Consider the following 24,416-nt stretch of genomic DNA (forward strand, 5'->3'; position numbering starts at 1 on the left):
AAAGCCAACTGATTTCTGGTGCTTTGCAGTGGCAGTCCTTTGGCAAACTAAAGCAGGGTATCATTTTTGTAAAATAAAGTTTAGAAGAATTTTTTTAAAATGATGTTTTAAAATTTCTGTTACAGAAGCTGTGGGTAGTCATGCATAAAATACAACATTCCCATTTACTACATTATTAATACCCTTAGAAGAATTTTTTTAAATGATGTTTTAAAATTTTTGTTACAGAAGCTGTGGGTAGTCATGCATAAAATACAATGTTCCCATTTACTACATTATTAATACCTTGCTTTAGTGTGATACAATTTGTTTCAATTGATGAAAGCACAGTTTTATAATTTTGCTATTAACTATAGACCATGGTTTACCTTAGGGTTCACTCTATTGTGAACAGTTCCATACATTTTTTAAAAATTTTGTATTCTAGTAACATATATACAAACTAAAATTTCCCCTTTTAACCACATTTAAATATTTAATTCAGTGCTGTTAATTATGTTCCTAATGTTGTGCTACCATCACCGCCATCATTACTGCAACTTTTCCATTATCCCAAATAGAAACTCTGTACAATTTAAGCATTAACTCCCTACAGGGTATCTTTTTGAGCTGAAGAGAGTATCCTAAAATTAATTTTGGTGATGGCTGCACATACTTTCAATGTACTAAAAAAAATTATTGTACAGTCAAAATGGATAAACTGTATGGTAGATGGATTATATCCCAATAAAACTGTTAATATAAAAGCTAACACATGATAAAAACCACATTTAGCTGCATATTAAATAAGTCTGATGTAGAACAGAAAAATATGTTAATAGAAAAAAAATTAACGTAATAGGCTAACATCAAAGCAAAATGAAACAAACTTAAGGATAGCATTTGTCCTTAGAAAGAACTAAATATCACCAAAATGTCACCTCTCCCAAGAGAACTAAAATTCCATTAAATAGCCAAAAGAGGTTTTAAAAGTCTTACAAAAAAAAAAAAAAAAAGACTTCTCTAAGCTTTTATCAAATGTCCAAAAATTGCCAGTTTTGTATAGAGCTGTGGGAAACAAAGGCATGTTGTTTCCATGGAAGCAAGTTACTTCCTTGACCACTGAGTCAAGCTGTCCCTTATGATTATCGGTGCGGAGCACAGTCTTGGCTGGGTAAGCACACCTGCAGGCAGAACAATACATATAGAACAGAACAATCTGGGCAACAGGATTTATGAGTATAGTTACCGATTCTTATAATAATAGTTCCAGTAAAGTTTGTTGGGTGTTCATCAATCATTAGTTAATATAGCATGAGGTAAGGGTAATAGGTAACTTGATTTTGTGCTGAATGTCACGTAGGTTAGGGGTATATATACTAGCCCCCCAACTCAATAAACTTGTCTGATGAGCTTGAGAAATCAATGCTCTCAGATCCCCTGAACCCAATCTTTGTCTTTCATTCCCGATACCTCGGGTCGCCGAACAAGACTCCGACAGGTGGCGCCCAGACGAGGGGCTCGAGGCAGAGGATTCATCAAAGTACGGCAGCGTAGGTTCTTCCACCTCTGGATCGGGAACGCGGAAAGCTGAAAAGCCTTTTTTAAGGTAAGGAGCGTCGAAATTAATTAACCCGGGTAAATTGCTGCTTCATATTATTAAGTTTTGCTTTCCGTTAGCATCAGGGTATGGGTAATCAACCAGGACGCTTGGAAGAATATTCACAGGTTTTGAAAACACTGTTGCACAGTGTGGGCGTCACAGTTAAGACTGCAGATTTGTTAGAATTGTTTGTTTTGGTTCAAAAGCATTGTTATTGGTTTCAACCGCAAGGAAAGAATTTGATGAATGTTAAGCAGTGGAGGCAAGTAATGAAAGAATTGAGGAGAGCATATCAGAAAGGAGAGAATATACCTGTATCAGTTTGGGCCTTAGGACAGCATATTGCTGCTGCATTAGATCCTTTGCAGTCTGACGAAGAGGAAGAGATTGTTCTTTTCTCAAGGGAGGAAATGGCTATGAATGATACAGGTAAAGATAGGAATTTGGAGGAGGATCAGGAAGAAGAGGAGTTATTTGAAGTTAGAGATACAAATCCATTCTTAACTAAATCTATGTCGGAGCTAAATATTTCTAAGGTAAACATATATCCTAATTTGACTCATGAGGTTCCTTCTGCACCTCCGGAACCTGGAAAAGCACCTAGTGGACTTTTCTCTACTGACCTGCCTTATGTTCGTAGCAGCTTTAAGCCAAATCCTGTGCCTGTTACTCCATTAATGAGATGTCTTTTACTGGGATCTAGTCAAGGTGAGCCTCTGGCTATGCAAGCTGTAGCAGCTTTTCCTGTAACTATTCAACAAATTCCTCCTGATGCTCAACACCCACAAGGGGGTGCCAAGTTTCATCCTGAGCCAAAAACTTTTAAACTATTGAAAGATTTAAAACGGGCAAAGATACTAAATAATGTCCTTGTTAGTGAAATCAGGCTTGTAAGAAAACTCTCTGTTAAAGTGTTAACTAAGATAAGGAAACTATTCTGGCAGCAACTCTGCAACCCCCCTGCTGTCTACATAACAATGAAGCTGTGGGCTAGTGGGGCTAATAGAGTTAAGCCACTGAAAAAAGAGAAAAACATGGCAACATTGGTGTTCTGTTTTATTTCCATGCTAATTCTAATTGGGCTTATTTAACCAAGATAATAAAATTAGTACAAAATTTTTATCAAGGTTTAAAAAGGAATTTTCAGTTTTAAATCAATAGTTTACTCCTGACCTTCAAGTCTCAGTATAGTCTTACAGAGTAATAATCCAAAAATGTGTGTTAACGGTCTGTCTAAACTGCTAAATTAGAGTTTTAACTACATTTATGCTGCTCAAGTTATCTTAACTGATTGCTGATAACGAATAAAAATGTTTCCAAGCACAAGCTTGCATGTTACAGGCAACATGGATTCCAGAAGAAATCTGAAGAAGTGATATTTAAAATGTGATATAATGGAGAGCTTAAAAGCAGCTATACCAAGAAAGTAAGAATTATAAGTTAATTGTAAACTGTATGTTTCTGTTACTGTGTTGTTGATTGTTCTGTGTGTGTTCGTTCAATGTCAGTGTGTATTTTGATACCTCCGGATGGTAATATAAGTAAAAATTTATAAAAGAGCTCTATTCAAATGGCCAAAAATTAAATAAGCGCTGATATTTATATTAATACATAAGTTTAAATGTTAATAAGATCTCTACAATGATAAAAATTGTGTCTTTTTTTTTTTTTTTAAAGATTTATTTATTTATTTAATTTCCCCCCCCCCTCCCCTGGTTGTCTGTTCTTGGTGTCTATTTGCTGCGTCTTGTCTTGTTTCTTTGTCCGCTTCTGTTGTAGTCAGCGGTATGGGAAGTGTGGGCGGCACCATTCCTGGGCAGGCTGCTCTTTCTTTTCACGCTGGGCGGCTTTCCTCACGGGTGCACTCCTTGCGTGTGGGGCTCCCCCACGCGGGGGACACCCTTGCGTGGCACGGCACTCCTTGCGCGCATCAGCACTGCGCATGGCCAGCTCCACACGGGTCAAGGAGGCCCGGGGCCTGAACCGTGGACCTCCCATATGGTAGACGGACGCCCTAACCGCTGGGCCAAAGTCCGTTTCCCTGTGAGTCTTGATTAACAAAATTACTATAAGTCTTTTTATAAAAAGTTGTTCTTGCCTAGATTGAAATGAATAGCTTATTTTTCTTCACAGGATAATATGAAGGATGTAAAACTTAAATGAATATTAAAAAGGTTAAAAGTTTGTGAGAATGCTAATTGAAATTTAATAAGTTTTTGCAAAAAAGTGTGTTTTGCCCTAAAGTAGGATGGCTAATTTTCATAAACTCTTGGAACTTAAATGCATGTGGCAAGTTATAGAAAGTATTGTGGTTTTAATTATTATAAAAGAGTGTGTGTCACAAAAACAACCTCTTATCATAGATTAAAGTAACAACACTGTAGTATGCAGCAATCCCAAACACTGCTAGTTGCAAAAGTTAATGTCCAGCTGTGTTGCTATCACTTTGTTTTAAAACTTGCTAAGACTTTCTTTAGTGTCTTCTTAGACAAATCAAGCCAGCTGCAACAATAAACTTCTGCAGTGCTTTTCAGGGCTATGTGCATAGCCCAACTATCTTGTACAGTATTTACTATAGTAATAGTAATAAAAAAAGCAGCATACATTACTTCTTGAAAAGAGCAGGCTTGGCAGACTCCATTCGTGTCTGCTCAGTGTACTGAACTTGCTGCCATCATTAAGGTATTAACAATATTTAAGAAACCTTTGAATACTGTTTCTGATTCTGAATATGTATGCCTTACTGTTAAGCATATTGAAACGGCTCATATCTTTGTTACTGATGAATTATCTCAACTTTTTGCTGACTTGCAACATCTCATTAGATTAAGACAGCATCCTATTTACATTACACATATACGTTCTCATACATCTTTGCCTGGTCCTATGACAGCAGGTAATGCTCGAGCTGATTTATTAGTGGGGTGTTTACAAAGTGCTCGTGATTACTATGCTTTAACTCACATTAACGTTAAAGGCCTGCGAAATAAATATCAAAAGCTTACTAGACTACAAGCGCAGGACATTATTCGTACTTGTCCCACCTGCGGACCCCTGACAGCAGTGCCTTTTCAGGCTGGAACTAATCCCAGAGGCCTGACTCCTAATCAGTTATGGCAGATGGATGTTACTCACATTCCATCCTTTGGAAAACTGCAATATGTTCATGTTTGTATTGACACTTATTCTCATTTCATGTGGGCTACTGCTCAAAGTGGGGAACGGTTTCATCATCACATCTCTGGTCTGCTTTGCTCACATCTCTGGTCTGCTTTTGCTGTGATGGGATGCCCTCTAAAGATTAAAACCGATAATGGACCCTCTTACATTAGTAAATCCTTTGCTTCCTTTTGTAAAAAATATGCTATTGAACATGTTACCGGCATTCCCCATAATCCTACAGGTCAAGCTATTGTTGAAAGATGCCATCATACTCTCAAGACTATGCTTTTAAAACAAAAAGGGAGAGATGATGGTATGATATCACCTAAAGATCAATTGGCTAAAGCTTTATTTACCTTAAATTTTCTTAACGTTTATGATTCTATGACACAAGCTGAATGTCATTTTGGACATTCTCAAAAATCCACAGAAATTGCAGAATCTGAGAATCAACCAGTATTTTGGAAAGATGTTTTAAGTAATGAATGGAAGAAAGGCAGGGTTAAAGTATGGGGGCGAGGTTATGCTCTTATCATTTCAGAAAATGGAGAAGAAATCTGGCTTCCGGCAAAAAGGATTAAACCTAGGACTGAAGAAGTGGAGTCTTCTACACATATGAATCCTACTGATAGTGAGTGAAACCGGCAATGGTAATGGTAATTACACATATTGGGCATATATCCCTAATCCCCCATTACTTCGAGTGTTAACCTGGCAAGATCCTTCTTTTCCTGTCTATTTGAATAAAACTATTATATTTCCTGGACCCATGGATGATAGGTTACCACTTAAGCCACGAGAAGAAGGACAAAAGATTTATAATCTCCTTCTTCCATTTGATTTCCGACCTCTTTGCATTGGCAATCGCCCACCATGTATGGCTGTGAAAAATAGAACGATGATCAATTTTAGCCATAATAATACTAAATCTTTGGTAACTTTATTCCCATCTTATCAATACCAAGAATATAAGTATCCAAGTTATAGTTGTCCTAAGAGGAATGCTGATGATATGCAAAGATGGTATGAATGCCATATGGGAAGAGGATCTGTCGTTTTTAATGATTCCTATGGAATAGTTTGGGAAAGTGCCCCTATGGGGAATCCCAACAAATATAAGGGCAGATTTATTTGGTATGGTATACATAGCTTGGGACAACAAATTAGTAATATGCAGTATCCTTTTCATGATTCTCTTGATATGGATGAGAAAGTAATCTTTACCAAAAATAATAGTGATTGGAAAAATATAGGGAAATGGGTTCCTTTCCCATGGTGCAATAGCACTGGAATCCATGATCAAAAACAAATATGGAAAGTCTTCTTAGGAGTGGCATCTACTTCTGTATGGAAAGGTAATAAAAGTATGGATGGACAATATTTACAATTAGATCAAATTCATCATTTTCAATCATGTGTCAGAGACCCACATGTGTTTGTGGTAGGGAAGGCTACCATTACTGAAAATGCTTTGTTCTATAAGAATGGTGCTTTGTATACCTGCTTGTCTGAGAATAGTTTACAGAATGGAAATATTATCACCATGGCTCACAGAAGACGAGGAGTGTGGATCCCGGTGCAAATGAATCGGATGTGGCAGTCATCACCTGAAAGTCATCTTCTTTTCCACCTGGCTCAAGGACTGTTGAAACGATCTAAGAGATTTCTGGGACTTCTCATAGCTGGCATTCTTGGCCTTATTGGTGTCATCACTGCCGCTGCCACTGCTGCTGTTGCATTGCATGAGACGGTGCAGACCCAGCAATACGTGCATGATTGGCACAAGAATGCTAGTGACTTATGGCATAGTCAAGAGCACATTGATGAAGGACTTAATAACAGAGTTAGTGATTTGGAATCTGCTGTTTTACACTTAGGAGATCAAGTTTATAATTTGAATATGTTAAAAGGATTGAAATGTGATTGGAATGAAAGTAATTTTTGTATTACTCCTTTGGATTATAACATGTCTATGTTTCAATGGAATAAGATCAGAAATCATTTGTTAGGACATAAAGGAAATATGTCATTAGAAATTGAGGAATTGCAGAAAAAGATTTTAGAAATGTCTCATAATCAGATATACGTAGATAGTGATAAGGATATCTTTAATGATTTGATTTCACATTTGAATAAGTTTAATCCTGTTGATTGGTGGAAATCTCAACATTTCTTATCTGCTTTAGGAATAGGGGTATGTGTATTAATCCTGGTGCTCATGGTTGTCGCTTGCCTGGGAAAAGGTGTTTGCCAATGATTGCACCGTGTGGACACCATGGGACAAGCAAACAACATAGTACTTGCTAAAACTCTACAATAGTACCCCGAAGTCAGTGCGCTTGGCTGGTAGTCAGTGACGGGCAACTTGGCTAGCCTTTCAGTCAACCTAAGACAGGGACGTGGCCTTTCGCTGCCACGCTTCCCCAGGACGGGTAAGGCTGATTGTGCATAGCCTCGACCTAAGACAGACACAGTCACCCTGACTAAAACAAAAAGGGGGAAATGTGGGAAACAAAGGCATGTTGTTTCCATGGAAGCAAGTTACTTCCTTGACCACTGAGTCAAGCTGTCCCTTATGATTATCGGTTGGAGCAGTCTTGGCTGGGTAAGCACACCTGCAGGCAGAACAATACATATAGAACAGAACAATCTGGGCAACAGGATTTATGAGTATAGTTACCGATTCTTATAATAATAGTTCCAGTAAAGTTTGTTGGGTGTTCATCAATCATTAGTTAATATAGCATGAGGTAAGGGTAATAGGTAACTTGATTTTGTGCTGAATGTCACGTAGGTTAGGGGTATATATACTAGCCCCCCAACTCAATAAACTTGTCTGATGAGCTTGAGAAATCAATGCTCTCAGATCCCCTGAACCCAATCTTTCTTTGTCTTTCATTCCCGATACCTTGGGTTGCCGAACAAGACTCCGACATAGAGCAAGCTGAGAACTTGTCTACCACATATCAAGAATTAGTATAGTATTAGCAGAGATAAACAAAATATACAAATCTGATGAATGAGTGAGCAGACATGCAGAGCAGTGGCAGAAATCATGGATACTCTAATATATGGGCAGAGATAAATTGTTATATAAATGGGAAAAAATGCATTGTATTATCATTGATTCCAAGGAAAATTATCAATTTATTGTAGCTTTATATGTGAAAGATAAAATAGGATACTTTCAAAAGTTATACACAAATGGTTTTATGATATAAAAATAGACTTTAAACATATAAGAAAGAGAGAGTAAGCCATAAAAGAGACTGACAAATTTAACTATCCTAAAATTAAGGGAGTGAAAAGATAAACCACAATCTGGGAGAAAAAGATCTATAACACACAAAAATATCAAAGGATTAGTGCAGACTATAAATACGTGAACGAATAAAAATGGGAAAATGACAATGTCTTTCACAAAAGATGAAAGACCATGTGATAGTTAATTGACTAAGCAATGGTATCCAGTTGTGTGATCAAATAGCCTACACGTAGCTGTTGTATTTCGTAGATGTTAACATCTACAGTCAGTTGAGTTTAGGTAAAGGATTTTACCATCATCATGTGTGTGGGCCTCCTCAAAATCACCTTAAGAGCAATTAACTGAGGCTTCCAGAAGAAGGAAGTCTGTATTTAGACTACCACATCTGCTTGTGTCTGAGTTTTCGGCCGACTGCCTCCTGTACAGATTTTGGACTCAAGACTCTGATATCAGGTCTTTGCAGAATTTCCAGGCTGACACCTATCCTATGGATTTCAGACCTTCCAGCCCCCAAACTCCGTGAGCCAATTCCTTAAATAAATCTCTTCAAGAATAAACATATACACCCTCTTGGTTCTGCATTCCAGGGAACTCTGACCAACACAGACCAGATATGATAAAAGGTCAACCTCACTGGTAATAAAACCAAAGAGCACAATAAAACCTCAAGTAGATCCCATTTCATACCAGTTAGGAGGACAAAAACTAGTTAAAATAATCCCAAGTGCTGATATTCATTTTCAACAAATAGTTATGTGGAAGTTGGGAGGGTCGATTGATACACTTCATTTGCCATTTCCTAATAAATGTGAAACTGGCACTGATATCCGATGTACAGAAAATTTTTGTGCAATCAGGAATGAAATTAGGGACACTACAACAGACCTTACAGAGAAAAAAATGGATTATAAGAGGGTACTATGAACAATTATATGCCAAGAAATTAGAAAACCTGGATGAACTGGACAAATTCCTAGAAACATACAAATCAGCTAATCTGCCCTGCCCCCAAAAAAGAAGTAGAAAATCTCAACAGACCTAAAACAAACCTAAAGAGATTAAATCAATAATCAAAAACCTCCCAACAAAGAAATGTCCAGAACCAGATGAGTTCACTACTGAATTCTACCAAAGAATTATAGAAGATTTAATACCAATCCTTCTCAATTACTTCCAAAAAACAGAAGAGTTCTAAGGATGAGGCCAGCATTACCCTGATACTAAAGCCAGATAAAGACAGCACAAGAAAACTATAGACTAATATCCCTTACAAATAGAGATATAAAAATCCTCAACAAAATACTCACAAGTCAAATTGAACAGTGTAGCAAAAGAATTATACCCTATAACCAGGTGGGATTTATCCAGGGATTCAATAATAGTTCAATAAAAGAAAACTAGATCATATAATATACCATATTCATAGAATGAAGAGGGAAAAAACCATGATCATCTCAACTGATGCAGAAAAGGTATTTGACAAAAGCCAGTGTCCCTCATGATGAGAACTAGGAAACTAGATGATGAGAACTAGGAAACTAGAAACAGAAGATAACTTTCCCAATATGATAAAGGCAATATATGAAAAAACACAGCAAATATATTCAAAAGTGAAAAACTGAAAGCTTTCTCCCTAAGATCACAGAAAAGACAAGGATCTTATCACTGTTACTCAACACTGTATTGAAGTTCTGGCCAGAGCAATAAGCAAGAGAAAGAAGAGGCATCAAATTGGAAAGGAAGACATTAAATGATCCCTTTTGGCAAAATACATGATCCTATATATAAAAAGCCCCCAACAGATGCTGGACATTGTGTGTCCTGCCATGGCCCACTGTGTGGACTGGGGGAGAGTGTAGACTACAATGTAGACCACTGTCCATGTAGTGCAGCAGTGCTCCAAAATGTATTCACCAGGTGCAGTGAATGTGCCATGATGATGGAAGAGGTTGCTGATGTGGGAGAAGTGAGGTGAGGGGGGTGGGGAGTATATAGGGACCTCATATTTTTTTAATGTAACATTTAAAAGAAAACAAAGAAAAAAATAGAAAAGAAGTTAAAAAAAACAAACAAAAAATAAAAAGCCCCCAAAGAATTTACAAGAAAGTTACCAGAACTAAAAAACAAATCCAGTAAAGTTGCAGGATTCAAGATAAACCCACACAAGTCAACTGGTTTTCTATATACCAGTAATGAACGATCTGAAAAGGAAATCAAAATAATTCCCCTTATAATAGCATCTAAAAGAATAAAATACGTAGGAATAAATAACCAAGGAGATGAAAGACTTTTACACTGGAAACTTCTGAAAGAAATTAAAGAAGACCTAAATTAATGGAAAAACACCCTGAGTTCACCAGTTGGAAGACTTAATAGTATTAAGACGTCAATACTGCCTAAAGCAATCTACAAATTTAATGTAATCCTTTCAAAATTCCAGGAGCCCTTTGTTTTCTAGAAATGGAAAAGCTGATCCTCAAATTAATATGGAATTGCAAGGAATCCTGACTAACCAAAAACAATCTTGAAAAAGAATAAAGTCGGAGGACTCACATTTCCTGACTTCAAAATTTACTACAAAGCTACAGTAATTAAAACAGTATGGTACTGGCACAAGGACAGATATAGAAAGCAATGGAATAGAATTGAGAGTCCAGAGATAAATTCACACATGTATAGCCAGCTGATTTTAGACAAGGGTGCCAAGCCCATTCAATGGGGAAAGAACAATCTCTTCAACAATTGGTGCTGGGACAACTGAAAATCCACATGCCAAAGAATGAATTTGGACTCCTAATTCTCACCATACACAGGAATTAATTCCAAATGGATCAACAACCTAAATCTAAGAACTAAAACCCTAGAATTCTTAGAAGACAGCCTCCGTCTGGGGATGGCTGGAGCAAGAGCACAGGAGTGGACTAGGATGGGCTGGCAGTTGAGTCCTCTCCAGTTACACTTTCTTGCCTTCTGGATATTTTTTAACCTTTGCATGTTTTACTTATTTAAATTAACAGAGAAATTTACAGAAAATGTATTTTACATTTTAATAGTTTTTATTTTAATTAACTCATTTATTTTTCATAAATGAATATTTTAAATTAGAAATGGTTATGTAAACTATTCTAAAAATGAACTCTTTAAATGTGAACACTTACGAAAATGTAAATCATTTAAAAAATGAGATTCTTCAAATCTCTAACATGACAAGTGGCATCACAGTTTGTACTTCATCTCTATCTCACATTGGGGAGTATTTTCAGAAATGAGTAGTATATTTAATGCATTAGGGGTTTGGGCCTTATTTGTTAAATGTTAGGATTTTCAAGGATTTACATAAGCTTTTAGCAACTTTCCGTGATCAGTTAAAATAGGAATTCAATCGAAAGGCAGAGCCCTTTAAACGTCAGTTTTCTCTGGGGACACTCACATTCCAAAACTTACCTAGAAGATGAAAAATGGACCTGAGAACTTAAAAACACTCAACTCTTCATGGTGAGGTTCTCTTGCCAAGAAGGAATAAAACCTCAGATTGTTTCTAGAATTCTCGTCTTCCCATCTTAGATTTCAAACTACTTAGATTTTTACCCAAGGAAATAAAAATCTTTCCACATTCACACAAGGGAATAAAACGACCAAATGCTTTGGGAAACGACAGTTACACTGGCGGCAATGTTCAAGAAAGAAATCAAAAGGGAAGAAAAGCAAACACTTGACTCAGCTCAGAGAAGCAGCTGCTTCACCCACAGCCGGCAGGGTCAAGCCACACGAAGAGCTTGAGATCCAGATTCTCACCAGAGACAACTCCTGCAGTAGGTCAAGTGCTGCGATTGGCAGGGAGGGGACCGGAGCTGCCCACCCACCTCTTCCCAGCGAGTGGGGAAGCACCCCCAGCCTTCACTTCTCCCTAGAGAAGAGGAAAGCCCCAGCGGAGTTCAGGTGAGATTCTGACCCAAATGAACTCTTAAACTCATAAACCCTTTCTCCAGGAGACAGGGCAAAGGAGTTTCTAAGCCCTCCCGCCTGCCCTACGGATTTCAGATTTGCCTGCTATGTGTCTCCTACCAGCGCAGTTTTTCGGGAGAACTCAGGTGGACTCCTCGCAACAGCATCTGCATGTGGCTCTTGCCCAACAGAAGCAACTCCCTTAGCCTGATTAAACTTTAGACAGGCTTTCCCTGACCCCCTCACCCCGACTTAAACTCACAGGTGTCTAAGCAGCGAGTCCCTTCTCCCTCTCCTCCCTGGGTGGTTAGGAGATCCAGGTGCCTAATCACAGCAGATTAAAACAATGTGTGTTGGAGATTTGGACCCGAAGGGTATCGGGAATGAAAGAAAGAGAAAAGGGACAAGGAAACAAAGAGAAAGAAAGAGCAAGAGAAAAAGAACCAGACAGCTGGGATCAGGGGATCTGCGAGTAGAGACTCGTCAGACAACTTTATTGTTTACAAGGGGCTCTCTAAATACCCCAGTCTACGTGACAACAGCAGCAACATGCAGTTATCTATGAGCATTACTCATAGCCTAAGGAATTTAGAAAACTCTTACCTCAAGGTACAAAGTCTAAGTGTTCCATTTACTACAAAACACACGTGCTCCTCTTTTCTTTCAGCCTTGAACAGCTTCATCCCATTTGCCAGGGACTCTTAATTCCTGCATTCCTTAGGTTGCAAGCATAGCCCTGGAGACAGCAGGTCTCTCCTCTTGAGGCCACTGTGCCTCAGTTTCCTACGAATCTGAACCTAATGGCCCCAACTGTAAACTCAGTAAATCACTCACCTGTCACCATGACCAGCCCCCCCTAACATCCTCCAGGACTTTTCCACTAGCCCACCGCAGCCTTTAAAAACCCCTGCTGTCCACTAGTAATGGAAGAAAGTGTAGCTTTGATCTCGAGAAAGTGGCCACGGGAGCTGCTGAGGGCAGGGGGAGGGAAGAAGAGAGGATGTGGGGCATTTTGGGGACTTGGAGTTGTCCTGAATGATACTGCAGGGTCAGATGCTGGACATTCTATAGCCCGCCATGACCCACTGAATGGACTGGGGGAGAGTGTCAACTACAATGTAAGCTACAATCCAGGCGGTGCAGCCGTGCTCCAAGATGTATTCACCCAATGCAATGAATGTGCCCCAGGGAAAAAATAGAATAAAAAAATATATATGAGAAAAAACAAAACACCCCTGCTGCCCTTTGTTTCAGAGGAGCAGAGTTCCAGGCTCTCTCCCCGCCGGCAGCAGTCCTTGAAGGAACTCATTCTTGAGTATTTTAACACCGTCCAGCTCAGTCTTTTCTTGGACCATCTGCAACTTTCCAGAGCTCCGCAGTCTTCTCTCGGGATGGAGGCTCCTTTTCCGTGGGGGGAGCAGGCTGGGACCCCTCAGAGGGAGGTTCCAAAGAAAGAACCTCCTGGGCCCCCGCCAGCCTCCCTCGAGACCCACCTCAGCCTCTGCTTCCCAGTCAAGGTTGCTCACAAGCGCTGGGCACCACTGGCATTTACTGAGACAAACCCAGTGTTTAAACAACCTGGCAAAGTCATTCAAACCCAGTGTGTACGGAGAAGGGAGAAAACTGCAGGGCACTTTTTATAGGTCCACAAGAAAACCCAGGAGATCTATGTATCTTTTAAAAATAAATTTAAAAATACATTTAAAAAAACCCACGAGTATTCCTTTCAGAAAATAAAGGTGTTGGTTAATGATTGCTTCGTGGCAACAATCATATTTGAACATCTCTAGATGTGGCAGAGCTCATCTCATAGCAATTAAAATCCAAAGTTTGGAGAACAGGAAACAGAACAGAATTATCCACTGACACAAATTCTCCACTCTGCAATCAAGAGGAAACTGGTACCTTATTTTTCATTTTTTATTTTATTTTTTGTAATTCACCTATTTATCCGTGATGCTATTTTTGGGGTGGAATTGTATTCATTTTCCTGAAAGTGGAAAAGAACTTTCATTTCCTAAGATTCCTTTCTCCAATAGCGTGCTCAAGGTTAAGTCCTGGAATTCCGTTTCTTAACACCCAAAAGAACAGAACAGACCTGAGAAACTACTTACTACGCATGTTCTGGGGAAGGAAACATAGTTAATAATAATTTTTTTTAAACAAAGGAGTGTAAGAACTGAAATTTTTCATTTTTTCTCTGAAATTCACCTCTGTCTTGCCTCTTCAGCAATATTTTATCTTATCTTTCAAGCCTTGTTAATTAAGTATATTTTACACTTAATAACTGAAATTGAATAAGCCATTTCGGGTGACACGGGGGGTGGGGGCGCTGAGCTGGAGCCCAGACCTGGGGACTCCCCTCCGCCTGGGTCATCTCACCGCGGGGCGCCGTCCCCCACCTGCTCACAGACCTGCTCCCTGGACCCCTGCCACCTACACTGATGGCGCCCGCACCCCTGGGTCTGCAGTGCTTTCTGCTTTGCAGGATGTTACACCCCCACACTGGGTTGTTTGACACCCCCCCCCCCCCATTGCTCCCTTCACTATCTCTGGGAAGGAATCATTTGCCTTTTCCTCTCCATGGAGGTCAGAGGAGGGGGACAATCAACGTGTGTCCAAGGAATTAAAACCGGGTTTGGAGAAGAGAAAATTTCCAGAGTGCCTCCCCCCACGCCCACCCCCAGAAGTGAGCTTTGTAGGAATAGCTTCCAGCCAGAAATTCCAGGAGGTCTGACAAGGAGATAACGCAGGGACTGGTATTCACTAGACTCTCCAAAAAAGGCAGCTCGGGGCATCCGGGGTCAACCCCGGGCAGATAAGGGTAGGAGGGGGGTGGGTGCAAAGGGCAGCCTTTAGCACTAAGGATCCCAAAGAGCAACCCCAACTCCAAATGCGCCCTGTAGGATGCCTGTGCTCAGGCCGAAGCAGGGAGGAGAGGCCCAAGGGTTTTACACCAGGGGAGTCAGTTTATTCTCTGCTTTCCTCTCCTGTAAAGCAGTCACAAAGGTAGATCTTTTAAAAAGGGCCGTCCGTGGAAAATGACAATTAAAATACTGCAGCTGTCTGAAAGGGAGCGTGCAGGAAAGGGACAAGGACGTGAGCTGGAGGGGGAAAGTTAGCTTTCAGGAATGCGGGGAAGGGTCTGGGGTTCTGGGGATTTCGCGCCAGCCCTGGGAAGCGCCGTCCAGGAAAAGGCTAACCTGGGGCGACGAGACGTGGAGCTGGAGGTCTCAGTGGACACCGGGTCCCCCTGGGAGAAGGAGGGGCTGGGGACGCCTCCCACCCCCCATCGGGCTCACTCCCCGCGGGATCCTTGGGGGGAGGGGTCCTGAGAGCACCTCCCCATCCCGCGAACCCCACGGACCGAGCGGGGACCCTCCCCCGAGGACCCCCAATGCTCACCCCCGAGTCCTCTGAGGCGGGGGTCGCAGAGCTGGGCGGGGAGGGCGCGGGGACGGGGCAGGACGCCCGGGCTCCCGCTGCCCGCCCGGCCCCACCCCGCGGGCCGAGGGGGCTGGAGTCCAAGCGCCCCCCCAGGTCGACGCGGGTCCCGAGACCCCGGCCCGCGGCGCGGAGGGGACCCGGGGTCGCGCGCCCTCCTCCCCGCCAGGCTCGGGACCCCCGGCCCCGCGCACTCACCATTTCCGCCTGCCGAGGCCCCCGGCCCGTACAGGGGACGGACAGGACGACGGGGGCGCGGGCAGGGCCTCCCGGGGCCGCTCGGGGCAGGAGAGACCCGTGCGCGCGCGCGGGGAGGAGCCGGCGCGTCCACGTGGCTGCCCACGGAGCTCCTGATTGGCCAGCGCCTCAGGCCCCGCCCCGGCTTCCCTCATTGGACAGGGCCCGTGGACCCCGCCCCCTGGAGCCTGAGTGACAGGAGGACCGGAGGGCACGTGACGGTGAGAAGCCAGGGGGCGGGGACCGAGCCGGGGGCGGGGCGGGGCGGGGCGGGGTCTCGGCCTCCCCGGGGACTTCTGCATTCTGGCACAACTGACTCTTCGCCTCTGGGAAGGAGCACAAGCAACTTCTCTCAATCTACTCCTACGTTCAACCAGGAAAGCTGAAATCTTAAGGGAATAAGATTATTAGCGCTTGAAAACACTGCTGTGAGCTGGCATCAATACCCCATAAAGGAAACAGAAAGGAGAGAAAGCAAACAATTGCACCAGCTCCGAGAGAAGCAGCCTGCTTCATCCAGTTCACAGAGAAAATCCTCTTCCAGAGGGTGAGACAGCTCCCAGCTCGAGGGCCCAAGGCCGAAATGCGCCCAGGGCGGCTCAGTCCCGGGGATGGGCAGACACTGCGAGCTCAGCGTGCCCTCCGCTGCCTTCCTCACCGAGGGGAAACTCTCCCTCCTCCGGGGTCTTCATTTTAACCCGCCAGGAAACTCTCACGTGCAATCAGGTTAGGTTCCCACCTAAGTACATTCTCAAAGTCCTAAACCCGTTCTCCAGGAGACAGCCCAAAGGAGCCAGACTTCCATGGGCTGTCTCAGTGTACAGAAATGGCATCTGCCTCCACCTACTCTGCGAGCCAAAACCCAAATCCTGTCCAAATAAGGCCCCCAGGCAACCAAAATACAGCCTCAGAAACGACCAGCCCCCCAGCAACCGCATCTGCAGGTGGTCTTTGGCCCTCTGATGTGCTGTGCTTCCTCTCGGCGCTCACAGCTCCATCTGTGGTGGTTCTGAGCGGCTGCAGGCCACCTCCTGGGCAGGGCAGGCTCCCTGGGAAGAACCAATGGGACTTCACTCACCTTGTTCTGCAGGTTCAAGAGCCTCAGCAGAGTTGGAAACCCCACTCTCTGGGTCGTTGGACTTACCCAGGTCAGCTAACAGGGTGGTGAGGATGGTCAACCACACACCAGGGAACCCAGAGTCTACAGCTGCAAGCAGGAGAATTACATCCATCAGCCATGTGGGATCTTAAGCCATCTCTCCATTGAGAGGTGGAGTGGACATCGCCGTTCTAGGGTCTTCAGGATGGAGGAATAAAATATGGATTAGAGTGGACCTACTGGTATTCTACTATAGAAATATTGTGACCCTAGCAATGGAAGAAACTATATCATTGATGTGGAGACAGTGGCCACGGGAGTAGTTGAAGGCAGGGAGAGGGAAAAGAAGTGTGATATTGGGGCATTTTCCGGACTTGGAGTTGTCCTGAATGATACTGCAGGGTAGATGCTGGACAGTATATATCCTGCCATAATCCACTGAATGGACTGGGGGAGAGTGTAAACTACAACATAAACTATAATCCGTGTTGTGTAGCAATGCTCCAGAAAGCACTCATCAAATGCAATGAAAGTAGCACAATAATGAAAGAAGTTGTCGATATGGGAGGAGTGGGGAGTGGGGTACATAGGAACCTCATATACTTTTTAATGTAACATTTTATGTGATCCACGTATCTTAAAAAAAAAAAAAAAAAAAAGATTAGTTCCCTACTCCAGGAAGGAAGGGAAAAGAAATAGGAGAAAGCTCCTCCTTCTACTATAGTAGAATGCAAAATATTAAATGGACAATTTGAGGGGTGTTAAAAAATCATCACTTCATAATATCAAAACTAATAAGGCTTCTAGCAAGAATCACCAATGGATGTTAAAAACAAGTCAGATGAGGCACAGGATATCTACATTGCCTCAAAGAAGAAAGTCAGGGTAACAGCAAGGGAAATGAAAATGAGACAAAATAAATGACATAAAAATGTCAGAAAGTACTAATAGAGGTAATAAAAGAAAGGAAAAGTAAGTAAAATATGAATATTATCACAGTCCTTGAAGAAAGAAAAAGCAGTGGAACATAGCTAAGGTGATGCATGAGAAAACACCAGGAATGGACAAGGACCCCAAACTACACACGTTGAAAAGGATTCCTGGTACCTGGGAATGATCTATTCCAACCAGGAAACATCATTATATTTCAAAGAGAAGATAAAATCTCCAAGACAAGACCCCAGGAAGAAAATAGTCAAATAACTTATAAAAGCAAAAGAATTAGACTCTTCAAAACCAACACACAAAACACTAACACTGGAGAAGCATTTAAAAAAACCAAAAACTTAAAGTGTCAACTAAGGATTGTCCAAACAGCCAAAATGTCCTTCAAATGTTAAGGCTTTAGAAAAACCCTTATCCACATGTGAGAACTTAAGAAATTCTGCACCCATCAGCCCTTCTTGAGCCAGACTAGAGGATGAACTTCATCCAAACAAGTGACAAGTGGGACATTTTCACCATAAGGACTACTGGTGACCAGATAAAAACATACGAATAGACATCTAAGACTCAATCAAAGGCGGGGGTGAGGAAAGACTAAAATACAAATGTCACAAATTCTGACAGGGTAGAATTAATATAATTAAAAATGAGAGGAGGAGTGAAAGGGGCAAAGGAAAAAATGTAAGGCAATTTGAGAGCATTAAAGGATATAAAAACAAATCTGATAAAACAGATTGCAAAAGGTTAAATCAAAAAACAGAATTAATGGTAGTAATAAAAGTGTAAGCACAAAGATGACAACTTGAACAAAAATACAAAACTTCCTAAATAACCAAAAATGTGCAAATCATAGAGCCAAGATCACATACTCATAGAGAAACATAGAAAATACAACAAAATATACATATTTATTAAACTTTTAACAATTGAGACCAAGCACTCCATTCTTTTTTTTTTAATTTTTTATTCATTTTTTTTTAAATTACATTAAAAAAATATGAAGTCCCATTCAACCCCACTGCCCCCACCCCCACTCCCCCCACAGCAACACTCTCTCCCATCATCATGACACATCCATTGCACCTGGTAAGTACATCTCTGGACATCGCTGCACCCCATAGTCAATGGTCCACATCATAGCCCACACTCTCCCACGTTCCATCCAGTGGGCCCTGGGGGGATCTACAATGTCCCGTAGTTGTCCATGAAGCACCACCCAGGACAACTCCAAGTCCCAAAAATGCCTCCCCATCTCATCTCTTCCTCCCATTCCCCACACCCAGCAGCCACCATGGCCACCCTTCCCACACCAATGCCACATTTTCTCTGTGGACATTGGATTGGTTGTGTCCATTGCACATCTATGTCAAGTGGGGGCTTAGATTCCACATGGATACTGGATGCAATCCTCCTGCTTTCAGTTGTAGGCACTCTAGGCTCCATGGTGTGCTGGTTGACCTTCTTCAACTCCATGTTAGCTGAGTGGGGTAAGTCCAATAAATCAGAGTGTAGGAGCTGAAGTCTGTTGAGGCTCAGGGCCTGGCTGTCATATTGTCAGTCCAGAGATTCAAATCCCCTAAATATATCTTAAACCCCAACACCAACTACAATTCCAGTAAAGTAGCATGAAAGTCTTGAAGCACTCCATTCTTAACAAATGTAAATGGCTTTAAAGCACCTTTTAAAGAAAGAGATTTTCAAGTGTGCTCATGCAAAAAAAAAAGATGCATATTTGTATATGCTATATGCAAGAGACACACCTAAAATGAAATGATTCAGAAAGGCAAAGAGTAAAGGGATGGACAAAAATTTACCAGGCAAATGGAAACAAAAAGGAACAAGAGTATCTATTCTGATATGAGGCAGAGCAGAATTCAAATCCAAAAGCACTAAAAGGACACTTTTGGATGCTACAAGTCACAACTCAAAATGAAGATATAACACTTATTTACAGTATATATTTCACAGACGCTGATGGAAATCCACTTTTTTATAATAGAGAATAATCATTCCTCTCAATTGCTAAAGGCAAATTTTAAAGAAGATAGCCATTGATCATTTATGAAGAAGTTTTGAATCACAGAAGTGTTGCGACTCTGGCAGGGGAGGATCACTGGCGGGGGTGGGGGGTGGGATAATTAAATAGATATTTTTTTCAAAAAAGAAAATCAACAAGCTCTCTCAAAGCACACCTAAAGGAGAGGGACTGTAAGCCTCCAATAGCATACTTGGGGTTCCTGGTGAGGTGTGGGTGCTCTCTCTCTGGAAATTAAGAGTCATTGTTTTCTGTGCAGACCTGGTTCAACAAGGACCCACTTGAATCTCCTACCAGACCTCTCAGGCAGCTTTCCTGCTGCTTGGGAGAGAGGGAAGTGAGGAAGGGACAAAAGGGGGAATTTCAAATCCCTAAAGCATTTTATTTGACTACAAACAGGATTCCTAGCTTTAAATGTTCCATAGTATTTGGTTGGTTTTTCCTTCGTCTTTATCCCCCCAAGGCCCTTTTTTCTTTCTTTCTCTTTTTCTTTTTTCTGCTTACTTCCCCACTCCCTTTTGTTCCTTTTTGCCCCTTCCTTCTTTCCTTCCTTCCTTCCTTCCTTCCTTCCTTCCTTCCTTCCTTCCTTCCTTCCTTCCTTCCTTCCTTCCTTCCTTCCTTTCAGATTTATTTATTTATTTCTCTCCCTTTCCCCTCCCCCTCCCACACCCGCTCTGGTTGTCTGTTCTCTGTGTCTATTTGCTGCGTCTTCTTCTTTGTCCACTTTTGTTGTTGTCAGCCGCACGGGAATCTGTGTTTCTTATTGTTGCGTCATCTTGTGTCAGCTCTCCGTGTGTGCAGCACCATTCCGGGGCAGGCTGCACTTTCTTTCGCGCTGGGCAGCTCTCCTTACTGGGGCGCACTCCTTGCACATGGGGCTCCCCTATGCAGGGACACCCCTGCGTGGCAAGGCACTCCTTGTGTGCATCAGCACTGCATGTGGGCCAGCTCCACATGGGTCAAGGAGGCCCGGGGTTTGAACCGCAGACCTCCCATATGGTAGATGGACGCCCCAACCACTTGGCCAAGTTTGTTTCCCTTCTCTGCTTTCTTTATTCTTCTTCCATTAGGTGCTACAGGGAGAGCTTCACATTTGCTGTATTTCCTCATCCTCCATTTACTCTTTTCTGTGTGTGTTGATTTTGACCATCAACACTATTCCCTTTCCTCTACATCTTTCTATCCTCCATCATAGATTGTTTGTCTTACATTACACCTCTCTTTGTTACGCCCTTATCTTTTTGACTTTTTATTAGTAATACCTTTGTTCTGTTTTCTGTCTTATATTCACTCTTTATATTATTGTCCTCTCTTTTCTCTTTCACTCTCTCCTGAACAGACAGGCCTTATAATTCACACTGTATTTGTCCCCATATTCAGATTTTTATGTACTCTAGTTTTCTTACTGTTATAACTCGACACACCTTACAGGAGTCTAATATCCATTCTCCTGGATCCCACAGGGTTCCTCTATTAATATTTACTATCAATACTACTATTATTCATTGTCTTTTCTTACTCCTTTTGCTTTCTCTGGCCCTATTATTTTCCTTCAAGGGAACTTAGCCAACAACATGGAAATAGAATAAGAAGAACAAAATGACAAAGAGAAGACTTAACACACACACAAAAACAACAACTAATTAAAATCCAAACTAGACAAGGAAGCTAAGCAACTGACTAAACCCATCAAGATAAAATGACCAGACAGCAACAAAAAACTACAAACCAAACCAATAATCATGAAAACACGACCCAATCCAATGAACAAACAAAAAACCAGGAAGAGGGGCAGAACATGAACAAGAAATTAAAGATTTCAAAACATATATTAGGGACCAATTTGATGAGGTGAAAGAAGAGATTAAGAATATGAAGAGGGAAACGGACTTTGGCCCAGTGGTTAGGGCGTCCGTCTACCATATGGGAGGCCCGCGGTTCAAACCCCGGGCCTCCTTGACCCGTGTGGAGCTGGCCATGTGCAGCGCTGATGCGCGCAAGGAGTGCCGTGCCACGCGAGGGTGTCCCCCGCGTGGGGGAGCCCCACGCGCAAGGAGTGCGCCCGTGAGGAGAGCCGCCCAGCGTGAAAAGAAAGAGCAGCCTGCCCAGGAATGGCGCTGCCCACACTTCCCGTGCTGCTGACGACAACAGAAGCGGACAAAGAAACAAGACGCAGCAAATAGACACCAAGAACAGACAACCAGGGGAGGGGGGGGAATTAAATAAATAAATAAATCTTAAAAAAAAAAAAAGAATATGAAGAAAACAATTGGAGAGAATACAAAAGAAGTTGCAATCATACACAAAAATATAATGGATATCATGGTGATGAACAGCACAATTCAAGAAATCAAAAATACACTCTCAGCAAAGAGCAGCAGATGCGAAGAGGCAGAGGAGATATTAAGTGATGTGGAAGACAGTACATCTGAAATCAAACAGATAGTAGAACTGGTTGATAAAAAAGATAGAAAAAATCCAGCAGGGGCTTAGGGACTGGAATGACAATGCAAAACATGCAAACATACATATTATAAGCATCCCAGAATGAGAAGGGATGGGAAAGGGGACAGAAGGGGTGTTGGAGGAAATAATGGCAGAAAACTTCACAAACCTATTGAGGGAGATGGATGTACATGTCTAGGAAGCACAACGCACCCCAAACACCAGAAATCCCAACAGGCCTATCCCAAGACATATACTTGTCAAATTATCCAATCCACAAGATGAAGAAAAAATACTAAAAGCAGCCAGAGAAAAGAGAACCTTCACATAAAAAGGAGGGTCCATAAGATTAAGTGCTGATTTCTCATCTGAAACCATGGAGGCAAGAAGGCAGTGGTATGACATAGTCAAGGTACTAAAAGAAAAGAATTTCCAACCTAGAATACTTTATCCAGAAAAGTTAGCATTCACAAATGATGGAGGTTCAAAATATTCACAGATAAACAGAAACTAAGAGAGTATGCCAACAAGAATCCTGCCCTCAAGAAATACTAACAGGAGTTCAGCAGGAAGAAAGAAAAAAAACAAGAGAGACAGAGTTGGAGGAGAGTGTAGGAGCAACTAAAAAGACAAAAACAGAAAAAGAAAATCAAACAAAATATGACAAACACAGATCAAAAGAGAATATGGCTAATATAAGTAGTTCCTTGAAAGTAATAACACTGAATGTCAATGGATTAAACTCACCTGTCAAGAGACTCAGACTGGAAGATTGGATAAGGAAATATGACCCATCTATATGCTGTCTGCAAGAAACACATCTTAGACCAAGGGATTCGAGGAGGTTGAAAGTGAATGGCTGGAAAACAATCTTACAAGCAAACAATAACTAAAAAAGGGCAGGAGTAGCTATATTAATATCAGACAAAATAGACTTTAAATGCAAAACAATTGTGAGAGACAAAGATGGACACTACATATTAGTGAAAGGGATAATCTTTCAAGAAGAAAGAACAATCATAAACATTTATGCTCCTAACAAGGGTGCCTCCAAATATGTGAGGCAAACACTGGGAAAACTAAGTGAAGAAATAGATGCCTCTACAGTTATAGTAGGGGGCTTTAATACAGCACTATCAACTTTGGACAGAACATCTCAAAAGAGAATAGATAAAGAAACAAAGACTTTGAACCATATATTAGAAGAGCTGGATCTGATAGACATATACAGAACATTACACCCAAATACAGCAGGATATACATTCTTCTCAAGTGCACAGGGATCATTCTCAAAGATAGACCACAAGATAGGCCACAGAAAGAGTCTCGATGAATTCAGAAAGATAGAAATCATACAAAATAATATCTCTGCAAGGGCCAGAGACCCAGATTTGGCACCACGATTTGGAAGTTAAACAACACACTCTTAGGAAAACAATGGGTCAAGGAGGAAATCTCAAAAGAAATTAATAACTACCTTGAAACTAATGAAAATGATATCACAACATATCCAAACTTTATGGGATGCAGCAAAAGAAGAACTGAAAGGGAAATTTATAGCCAGAAATTCATACATCAAAAAAGAAGAAAGAGCTAAAGTTAAAGAACTAAATGCACACTTGGAGGAATTAGTTAAAACAACACCACCAACAACAACAAACTAACCCCAAAGAAGAAGAAAGAAAGAAATGACAAAGATCTGAGCAAAACTAAATGAAATAGAAAATAAGAAAGCACTTGAAAAAATAAACAAAACCAAGAGCTGGCTCTTTGAGAAAATCAAATAAAATTGACAAACCCTTAGCTAGATTATCAAAGAAAAAAAGAGAGAAGATGCAAATACACAAAATAAGAAATGAGAAAGGAGATATCATCACTGATCCCATAGAAATAAAGACTATCCTAAGAGGATATTTTGAAAAACTATATTCCAACAAAAACAACAATTTAGAGGAAATGGACAAATTCCTAGAAACATATAAGCAGGCTACATTGACAAAAGAAGAAGTTGACGATCTCAACCAACCAATCACAAGTAAAGAGATAGAATCAGTCATTAAAAACCTCCCAACTAAAAAGAGCCCTAGGCCAGACGGCTTCACAGGTGAATTCAACAAAACATTCTGGAAAGACCTAACACCAATATGCTTAAACACTTCCAAAAAAATTGAAGCAGAAGGAACATTGCCTAACTCATTCTATCATGCCAACATTACTCTAGTACCAAAGCCAAGCAAAGACACCACAAGAAAGGAAA

General features: G+C 41.4%; 1 protein-coding gene and 1 long non-coding RNA gene across 2 annotated transcripts in view; one reads left to right on the forward strand and one right to left on the reverse strand.

Moving 5' to 3' along the window:
- The window catches only part of LOC101441761 (zinc finger protein 555-like), a 37,752-nt gene extending 22,027 nt beyond the window's left edge, over positions 1-15,725 (reverse strand). The window contains 1 exon segment of the mRNA XM_058290265.2: positions 15,597-15,725. Within this exon segment, the coding sequence (XP_058146248.2) occupies positions 15,597-15,599 (3 nt within the window). The 5' untranslated portion in view covers positions 15,600-15,725.
- Positions 1,052-7,625, forward strand: LOC131276725 (uncharacterized). Its single transcript, XR_011647792.1, has 2 exons — positions 1,052-1,588; positions 5,286-7,625. It is a non-coding gene; the product is annotated as an uncharacterized lncRNA (long non-coding RNA).
- Positions 15,726-24,416: the final 8,691 nt, after the last annotated feature.

The sequence above is a fragment of the Dasypus novemcinctus genome, chromosome 30, assembly GCF_030445035.2.
Source record: "Dasypus novemcinctus isolate mDasNov1 chromosome 30, mDasNov1.1.hap2, whole genome shotgun sequence".
In the NCBI taxonomy this organism is placed as follows: domain Eukaryota; kingdom Metazoa; phylum Chordata; class Mammalia; order Cingulata; family Dasypodidae; genus Dasypus; species Dasypus novemcinctus.